Source organism: Venturia canescens, chromosome 1, assembly GCF_019457755.1.
Source record: "Venturia canescens isolate UGA chromosome 1, ASM1945775v1, whole genome shotgun sequence".
Classification (NCBI taxonomy): domain Eukaryota; kingdom Metazoa; phylum Arthropoda; class Insecta; order Hymenoptera; family Ichneumonidae; genus Venturia; species Venturia canescens.
The window spans coordinates 17,451,213-17,462,074 of NC_057421.1; the positions used below are offsets into that span (position 1 = coordinate 17,451,213).

The window sequence follows — 10,862 nt, forward strand, 5'->3', positions numbered from 1 at the left end:
AATGCAGCTCTGTAGCTCAAAGGAATAGAAACTTTCGGATGAATTTTAATTTTAGAAATTCAAATGTGAGAGAAGATTATATAACGCTATTTCTTCACTCAATCATGGAAATCGAATGATGAAGATTACTTTGAAATCAATGGAGGCATCCAAGTCCGACGATTTCGGTCGAATAACTGGTTCCATGAATCTGATTTGGGAATCACCTTTTTAACCAATTATTTAGTCTCATCTCCGAAATATTTTACTTCCCGTATCCAAAGAAATATTTTAGTTGCGACAGAAATTGCTTCATTATTAATATTCTTAGCTCAGTGCAGCATCGATTAAAAGGTGAGAAAAAATATTCGTGGACATGGAAAAATGGTGCTGCGGAGTTGATTTTCTATCAGATGACATAATCCGCATGGTATCGAAGCTCGCGACGTTGAGACGCAATGCAAGTTTTCTTTTCCGTCTATGACTTTCCGTGTCGTCTTATGAGTCCTTCCAATTTTTTCGTGTATTCGTACTTCCGGTCCGAAATAAAAAATCGAGTCAAACAAATACACTGAAGTTTGCAACGTTGGAGTCCAACGAAATGATCTGAAAAAACTCTCCAACAATTCCAGTAATTCCCCAGTTCTGATACCTGCCTAATTTGCGATTCGCATTTTTTCAGTCTACACGAATGATTCGTGGAATAAAAAATTGGTGAATGACAAATGTTATTTTTGTCAACTTCGTTGGACTCGAACGTTGCAAACTTCAGCGTCGTGTCAAACAATCGTAATCCAGTGAGTATCAAATCAGTTTGCATAAAACTTTGGCATTTATGTCCTTGAATTAAGGTAGGTCGTGACCCATGATTGGACTGATTCCAGTAGAAAGTAACACGAATCGTTGCAATTAATTAGAAAACTACACACTATCGAATCGATTAAACCGAAATGATGATTTATTGCCTAGAATTCTTGACATCGGTCACCTGTGATAGATGGGAAATTGAAAGGAAGGCCGCATATAAAATAAATATTTCCGATTCGATAGTCGATTGGTCGATATGGAGAAAAATAATGGTTAAGGAGCATCGAACATGGTAAGTACTGACTGGTAATTATGGATCCCTCGTCGTTCTTTTCTTTCTTCATAAAAGGCAACTAATTGAATGAGAATCTATGGACCGAGAAAGATTTTACTGATGTGTGTTATAAATCAATGGATATTTCTATAGACAGAGGATATATACGAAGGGAGGAGAAAAGAGCGCGGCGAATGAAATTGAACAGAACTTGGATGCCGGGCCGGATACTCGTCGCATTACAACAGACGGACACGTACACGGAGGCGCGCACACACACACACACACACACACACACACACACACACACACACACAATGAGAGAGTCCGATTATGGAGCGAATCTACGGGATCGATGTGTTTTGCAAAGAGAGAAAGATCGCTTGCGACGAACAGTTATTCTTTCTCTTTTTGTTGTGTGTGTGTTCTTCAGGAACGGAAATAAAAGCTGGAGGATCGAGCGATCGGTTCGAAGAGATTTCTCGCTCGATAAAACGGTGAAGATATTTATACGAGATTGAAGGATCGTTATGGGAAGACGTTTCGGCTGGTTAAATATCGTGTAAGATCGACGCGATTTTTAAACGCACAGCTCGCTCTATTCACTGAGAAAATAGAGCGGATAAGAAATTGAAACGGCTATCGCTCATTCCTTTTCCTCCGAGCAATGGATGCATCGGCACAATACTATAAAAATGAGAAAAGAAAGGAAAAAAATTGTAAATACGAGGGGGGCACCACGGGAGACAGATATATAAAAAAAAAAAAAAAATAACTCGAACCGCACTATTTACGTAACCGTCGCAATGTCGCACAAATATATGTGCTCTCTTCGCGAATGTCGTAATAGCGATTACTTCTCCAACTAAACGCGATCCGAGCACGAATGTCTTCTGACTCGGACCGGAAAGACTCTATGACAAACGATCCTCGACATGCACGGGTGTACGTAGCGACGTCGTTCGTCGTTAACAAGGAAAAGGCGCAAGTCCTGCGTTTCAACACTTCGAATGGAGTTTAAACTGTTGTCTGACGAGCATCTCGAGTGTGTATGCTCACATACGTCGTGTCTATTATTCGGCATGTGATCTCGTAGTTTAATGTGCATAGACAAGTTAAAAAAAAATTGATTGTTATAATAGAAATGTGATTGGATTGAAAAATATGAAGTAATTCACATTAATGTAGATCGTGCCCGAAGAATCGTATTTTATGGGTGTCTAAATTGGGTTGCTTTTACGCCCTTATTAAAGATATTATCACCTTAAATTGATGTCAGAATTATTAATTCGAAAATAGATAAAAAAAAAAAGTACTGATAAAAAGACAGAAGGCTGTAAGAGGAATGGACCAAGCCAGGAAGAAACAAAATGCCGAAATAAGCAAATGTAAGGTTATACGAGTGCTCGTTACCAATTTCGTTCAATCTTTAATGTAATATGTCTTTATCACTAGTCAGACAATTGTCTCGAATTTTTTCCCAAATCTTCGTTATATACTTCATTGTTATTGCGTGTATTTATTCATAAACTTCGTAAGAAGCGTTCATTCCTTACATGGAATGATAAACGATTTTTTACGCATAGTCCCTACAACCCTGTGTATTTTTCTTCATATTTAAACACGTTTATCTCAATAACTAATAAGACGAACCCTTCAAAATTTGAAATGCGTATCAGTCGACTACCCATTTAAACTCTGTCTAAATTTCAAGACTTTCTTAAGAAAATCGTTTCGTACATGAACTACCTTAATAAAACTATGTGGTAGATTAACCAAATCGATTTTTCAGATCAACTATTACGTGTTCAAGTTTAACTAAATTTTATCAATATTAACACATTTTCGTTGATCGCATTTGGTGAGTCAAATTTACCAATCCTTTTTTTTTCAGTGCACGTATAAATACGATTCGTTGAGAGGCGCAGTGGTCAGTCTTTTCTTAAAGTACATCCCACGTCAGTTTAGCGCACTATACTAAAGCGCGTCGAGCTTTGGCAAAAAGGTCCAAAAGCCACGACAGTTTGCGTGGGAAATTTAATGCTTGCGTCTCGGGGGAAGGAATTGGCCGTGGAGTAGCGAAAATCGATTCTGCTTCATAGCGGCATGGTTAATGTTTCATGCTCGTTTTATCGGAGCAACTCGCAGCGAAAGATCCCATCAGCACCGTAGACGCGAGAAACCTCGTTAAATTCTTTCGAATCACCCTCTTTAATGAATTACGATTACGTTACTTTTCCGAATTAACGAAAATCATTTGTATTCGTATATTAACATATCACACGAGTCGTTGCTCATGCGTTACGAAAGTGCCCGCGAGGACCAAGGATTTTTGTCTGGCCAGCAGATCTTGTTTTAAGCGAGAGGTCCTGCTTTAGAAAGTCAAAAAAATCGACTGTTTTCGGGAATGTTTTTAAAATAGATGGAAATAACTCACCCATAGCGAACTTTTCGATATAATTTCAAGAATATTTCAATAGTACAAATTAGCATTTCTCACATTAAAAAAATGTTTTTGTACTTTTGATATATCCTTGAAACTATACCGAAAAGTTCGCTATGCTGAGTTATTTCCGTCTATCCTAAAAACATTCCCGAAAACAATCGATTTTTTGACTTTCTAAAACAGGACACCCCCCCCCCCCCCTTAATTATGCACGCGACTCTGAATATTTTCTCTTCAAATGTGAAACGGAAGACACAAATACAGCACCACGATTCCTGGGTGCTCGCTGCTCGCCTCGGTTCATATCGGACTCCATTACGGAATAACCGAGAGAAAATATCTTCATAAAGAAACGCGGCGTATGATCACGGCGTGATGGATAAGTGAACATTACTGCAATGAGTTGCAGTAATATGCGTGTATGTACAACGATTACGATGGAATTGACATATGGTTATTCATGCTAGCAAAAGTACCACGTCACATTACAAGAATTTGATTTGAATGATTTCGTACAAGCTTTTCATACGCACGACTTGACGCGAGCGCCCGGCGCATGCGATACTCGTAGAATCAACGTGCTGGGTAGTCCGATGATTCTTTCTCTATGTTCTGCAATTATATTTCTTTCTCTTTTGCTTTCTCACACGAATCGTATACGACGCAATACATTTCGAATGAGTTGTCTCCCCTCAAAGTCTTCCTCGTATAATAACAATCTATCAAAGTTATTGAGGATGTTCATTTTATCCTCGCACGGTTGAAATTGCTCCGGTGTACTGGAACGTAAGGAATACATTTTCACTGCACATCACCAGGTTCTTTTCCGCTTGGGACATGGCGCAATTGGGGAGGAACTTGAAACTTTTGAATTCAATTATAATTGAAATTCGCAAGATTCTCGTAAAAAGTTTGACTCGAAAGAGGCACAGTGGAATTGAACAGTGGAACTGGCATTCAAAACTTTTTCAAATCATGGGCACAGGCTGACTGCAAGTACACATTGACTGATGAGAGAAAAAGAATTTTCCTCGAACGAAGAGATCCTCATTTCAGTCAATTTTATATACTCGATTCGATGAATGATTTTCGAAAATTTCACGTGGCATGACTTCGATTATGAGCGTTGTTGCATCACGATTATTTCAGCCTGACAAAAATACGCGGAGCTTCGAAAAATGGAGTTTTGAGAAATTGGAGCGAGCCTTGCTAATCCGATTTCAAACATTCTCGCAGTCATAAATCCTTTCCAGAATCATCACGAGCCTGAAAAAATTTGCGAAATAAATACCGCCACAGCGTGCAAAATCAGCGGAATTTTCGAGCCCTCTTTCGCAGGAGTAGGCGAAAAATGAAGTCAATTCGTAAATACTATCGAGATTTGCTTTCGAATTATTTGTTCGATGTCTCGAAACCCTCGACTCTCGTACAGAAATCAACGTCGCTGGTTACACACGATTTAAAACGCAAACAAAGTTCTATGATAGATTACGCGTTGAAAAAATAAAAATCTCGTCTCCCAAGAATCTTACAAGATGGCAGAGCTTATCGTCGCCAGCGTTGTTCAAAAGTTCGGAAAATTCGATAAAACCTATCGCGGAGATAAGCTTTACAAAAATCATATCGTTTCCGAAGAAAACGCCTCGTCTGCGCAAGATATTTGTAAATATCCCTTCGACAAGTTTCATCTTCAGAGTCCGAAACGAATCTTTCCGCAATAAACGCAGCAAAAAGTCGAAAAAACGTACTGACAGGAATAAAAGCAGGCGTAGAAAGACAGCAGGAAAAACGAACGTAATTTTGACACGCGAGTAAATCCGACCGTGATCATACCGATGGCTTAAACATCACGCGAAAATGCTTCGCATGAATTACGTTTGTACACACATGTCTTACGTATAAATACTATCTTACTTTTATATTTATTTATGTATGTATAGAAATATATGAATATGTGTTGAAGTTGGAATGTACGCGAAGAAGAACGTTATTCTTCGGTGCTTAGGAATGATTACAGGTCTATACGGGGCTAGTCGTCCTTCTCGCAACGAGCGTATCTAATCAGCGCGAATATTAATCCAACAGATAAGAAAGAACGGAAACTTACGTGAGTTATACGCATTTAAGCATCGTCGAGAATTTATTAAAGTACAGGTGTAACGACGTTGAATCTCGTCATTCGCGAATTTTGCACATCCGAAATTTTTCAAACCAAAAGTTCGAAAAAAATAGCTGAATTGAAGTTTTCCTTTTTAGGAAAAAGTCGATGCGAATGAAACTTTTTTCAGAAAGTTTTTTCTAATAAGAGAATACGAATAAGAGAAAAAATAAGAGAAAACATAAAATGTGGGGACTTTTTAAGGGAAACTATTTTCAAAGTGAGTGGACACGATTTTTCGAGATTGTTTTTATAAAATTTGGTCCAGAAATCGAGGATCGTCAGCCATATTCATTGATGGCAACTTAATAATCCATCTGGTTTTTGGACTCCGAATAATTGTGGGTTTAGAATTTTAGACTCAGATTCAGAATTTCGTGTGCCATGGTTCTCCCTTTTTTGGATTTCTCACCGAATTGGATTCTTACTTTTGGATTTTTTTTTCGAAGGTTTCAGTCTGCACGAATGTGGCAGGGAATAATAATGGAAAAAGTAACTGAGCCTTTCGTCCATGGAGCGTTAAAAAATAAATACAAAAAGACTAAAAAAATGTTTAATTCAGCTGTCAATGAGTCATCAATGATGATTGCAATTGTTAGAAATCTTATCGAGTTATCAATTTATCGAGTTTGTCTCATTGAATGAAGTGCATTTACAAGAACTCGATGATAATTTTAATCGTTTGTAAAAGTCGAGGTGCTGCGAGACACTCGGATTTTTTTCTGCTGCAACTGGACAACTTTCGATTTATCGATTATTGGCCTGTGATTGCAAAAGCCTGAGAACTTTGTACGAGTTTTCATACCAAAGTCAATACCAGTCAAGGATACTCCACGATATTCTGAGCTTTTAATAATTCCACGAAAACTGACAATTTAGAGAAAATATTCGTGATAAAACTAGACAATCATTGAACAAAGAAAAGAGAAAACTGAGTATGAGAATCGCTGGTGACGTCCCAGTGTTGACGAAAAGATTAAATGAAATTTAATCAGTTTGACAAAATTTTCAATTAGCAGAAATAAGTGAATGGAAGAATTTTTCTTTCATACAATAAAATTTCAATGACGCTGAAGTTTGCAACGTTGGAGTCCAACAAAATGATGTAAAAAAAACCCTCCAATGATTCCAGTAATTCTCCAATTTCGTTCCCTGTCGAATTTGCATTTCGTAGTTTTTCAATCCGCACCGAAAAATGAGTGAATTACAAATGTTTTTTTCGTTCATTTCGTTGGACTCGAACGTTGCAAACTTCAGCGTCGTTAAATTTCATGAGAATTGATGGTACAGAGGAGATTTCTCACCTTGAAAACCTCGGAAAAGAAACCAGCACCAATTTTCTCGAGATAAAAGTCATCCAATCGATTGAGGGATGAAACAGCGTGTCTGAGGGCTTGACAGGAGGCACCGGTCCGTCTTTTGGTGCATTGATCTTGTGGTAGGAAGTCGTTAGAGCAAACGGTTGGAAGAGCGCTAGGATTGCTTTCAAGTTCGGTGGGCCTCCAAGAATCTCGGCATTTTTCACGATCCTTGTAACTTCTAGGTGAGGATTGTAGTTCCGTGGGTAAATCTTGTTGCAAAAAGCTCATACAACTCTGTTGTCCGTCAAGATCCTGTTGGTAGTATCGAGACTCGTCGCGTCTCTCGTCCCGGGATGGTATCGAAGTTGTAAAATTATCGATTGGTGCAACAGCCTTGGTAGAGTTGTGTTCGGAGGAAGAATTTTTATCACGACTAACGTAACTGGGTGTACTCGTCAAGGATTCTTTGCCTTTTGAGGAAGATTGCCTAGGAGTTTTAGAAAATCTTAGCTGATCGAGGTAACTTTCTTTGGACGGTGAAGCCGACGAGACAATCGTGTTTGAAAGCTCGTTGGAAGAATTTATATCCGATGATCTGTCGCCGTGATTATCAACGTCCGACAAATTTCTACCTACGTTCGAGATTCCCATACTCGTGGAATTATTTGTTCTGAGCTGTTCCCTTGGAACTGAATATTTATTGCTCGTTTGCGAATCGTTCGCCTGATGACAGTCTCGAGCCCCGGACAAAGATAGTCTCTTGGCCTTGGACGAGTCTCTGGAATTCATTGTTTCGCTATGCTGCTGGCAGGATGAATTTTTGAGGATTTTGGAAGAGCTACCGGGAGGGTTTAATATTGTACAGGATTTCATAGTCTGCGTGCCCCCTGCCATTGAAACACTCGGACAATTGGGATTCGAGGAACATTTGTGTATGCTCGATATTACAACGGGAGCAATTTTTGGTGAGCTCCCAGATTTGACACACTGATTTCCTTCCCTCGGGACAGAATATTTGCTGGCGTAAGAATGAGCATTTTTTGTTTCTGTCCTGCAGGGTCTTGCCGCTTCTACGGTAGAGGAATAATTCACCGTTGAGGATTGCAGGTTGGAAGGCGCCTCCGAGACGACGCAACAATTTTCCTTGGCTCGCCAAGGCTTCAGTCTCTCGTCGTTGTTGAAGGGAGAATTCTCCTCCGAGGTGAAGCAGGATAAACAATTATTGGTGCTTTGCCTCGCACAAACTTTTCCAATTGTCGTTTGTCCTCCCGGTGGACCAGGAGAGTTCGACGACGACGAAACATTGCCGAACATTGCATCGAGCGTTACGTCGTTCTCTTCACGACGATAAAATAGTTCAAGCATTCGGCAACTATCAACATATCGAGATACAGCAGCTTATTTCGTTGCTCACTTTTCTCTCATCAGTCTTTCCTGCACCCTCGTTTTTCCTCAAAAATCATTGTTTTCCTACCAAGCGCTGCCAAAATTTCTTTCTTATACACTTGTCTATGATGTCCACACGAATCTCTTAATTTCTCATTCGGAATTTCGATCTATTTCTTGGCGAGATTTATTCTGTGGTTACCCAATTTTATGCTACGTTTTCCAATCTATTCACTCAACAATTATTTGTCACTAATACGCGACGGAAACATTGACGTTGAAACTTCACACAACAACGAGAGAATCGTAAAAACAACAATCACAATCGAATCGGAAAAAACTATCGAGTCCTTGATTCAGCAAGGTTTCGTAACAATTGTTCACTTTTTCTTAGTCAACATTCTCTGTTAATTGGATTAGAAAACACTTCCGTAACATTTCTTGGCAATATATTTTTAGTATTTCGACGAATCGGACTGTTGTCGTTTTATCCGATCATTTGCTCGAAAAAAGTGAGGTTAGAGATGCTTCGATGGAGATAAATAACTCAGCGTTCTGTCACTTTCCATGTTTATAGTCCTCGTACATCAGACTTTTATTTCTCTGACCTCGAAAATACTGATGTTGTTTTTTTGTTTTTTTTTTTTATTTTTGTTCAGTTGTTCTTAGTGCTCCGTTCGTCCAATACGCGCAAGGTACCACAGATATTCAATTAGTAAAGAGTTACGAAAGGAAAACACGAAAAAATTGGCACTCAGTTTAGCAAGTTGAAAGGCAAGTTTGCAAAACAAGGATGCAAAAATTGTAAGGAAGAAAAATATTGTTCGATCGAAACGCAACGAATTACGGAGCTTCGTTTTCTACTGCGGACAGACGCGTAAACAATGACGAAGTTCCGACGATCATTTCCCCGGCAAAGACGACAGACGAAAAACAAATACACTGAAGGAGCGCGGTTTTTATTTTAAGTTTGCTTCAATTCGCATGAAACGAATGAATGTATAACGGAGAAAGAAAAAAGATGAATTTGTCTGAATTTCGTTTCACTACACCACATAAATGTATGGATTGCTGCGTTTTATTTTTAATACAAGAGCGCTGTTAAAAAACAAACGGTTCTTGGCATAGACTTGTTCAAATTATAATACACAAAAACTATGGTGATCAAAGATCCGACAACGGAGACGACGACGGCGACGTCTCTTTCGATTGTACACACCGACAACGCCACAGTACGGCGGCCATTACGAGAATGAGCCCTCGCGCGCGCGCGACTAGTGACGGGCGGGACGCCTACCGGTGAGAAACGGAAATAACGAAAGTGCAATCCCATCATCCCTCCTCGCCGTTGCGTCCTTCTCACACATTCAAATCTTTTCGTATTATCCCCACTCGAGGAGAGAACGACTGTGCAGTGCATCGTGTATCCCAACGTTCTTGTTGTGTTTACATTGGGCAGATAACCCCAGTATGTATTGGTGCGTTTAGTGTTTTCAATTTATACCGACCATCAAGACAGCAGCAAAATTCCTGCGTAGTCTATATTGCCGACCAAAATTCCTAAAATTCAAACCAGTTGCGGAACAAATAACCTCATGAACTTTCCAATTATTATCATGGAAGTAATAACGATCTTTCGTTCGTTGATCAGGTTGATCATAAAAACGATGCGATCGAGATACACGTGAACATATTTATATTCATACGTGTAAAAATTTGATGAAAAAAAGAATTATAAAAGCGAGCAGTCGCGACGTGTTACAATTAATAGTGACGGTGTGCTTTTGTTTGCGGACTACTGTCGATTACAATGCGCGGAAAAAAAATCTGAGAACTTGACTTTGGACTCGGTTTGGCATCGGGTGCGTACATTTGAATATAACCTTGTCATATGATAGTTTTACAGTCATATCATTGTTCTCTTTTCCTTGCTAAAGTTTTTTCCAATATTTGGAATATCTTGAAAATCGCTTTGTAGGCGGGCATTTGTGGCTAGTCGATAAAAACGAGAATTGCATAATCTATTGTGGTTAATTCCAAATCAATAGCCGTCGATTTATTTTACAGTCGTTCTTATTCTTCTCGTTTCTCAATTATAATTTCTATTCACTTTCGCAGATGAATTATTGTTCACTCGCTTTATATTATCTATTTTTTTTTAAGTTTAAATTACAAAACGTTCTCGGTGCCACAAAAAACGTCCCCGAGCTTGACAAATGGAAGTGTTAACCTTAAAGTATTCGCGAAAAACTCAGCAACGTTTTTTTCGTCCATTGAAAATCATAATACGAAGAAAAGTCTTCTCTCTTCTTGCGGCTAACCGTAAGCTTTATAACGTGACTTTTCAAATTAGTGTTGTTTCACGTCGTAATTCTCGAACGTTTTTATCAGTCGTAGATAAGTTTGCGCATGTCTTCCCAACATTGTGTTTAATTTTTCTCTTTCATCATATCTTTCGCGTTAGTAAATAAAAAAATGGGTTGACTTGGTAAAACTTGTGTGTACAATAGA

General features: G+C 38.9%; 1 protein-coding gene across 1 annotated transcript in view; it reads right to left on the reverse strand.

Annotated features, from left to right (window-relative positions):
* The window catches only part of cdi (center divider), a 44,736-nt gene extending 35,127 nt beyond the window's left edge, over nt 1-9,609 (reverse strand). Inside the window, exon 1 of the mRNA XM_043411629.1 lies at nt 6,969-9,609. Coding sequence (XP_043267564.1) covers nt 6,969-8,330 — 1,362 coding nt within the window. The 5' untranslated portion in view covers nt 8,331-9,609. The remainder of the gene's footprint in view (nt 1-6,968) is intronic.
* Nucleotides 9,610-10,862: the final 1,253 nt, after the last annotated feature.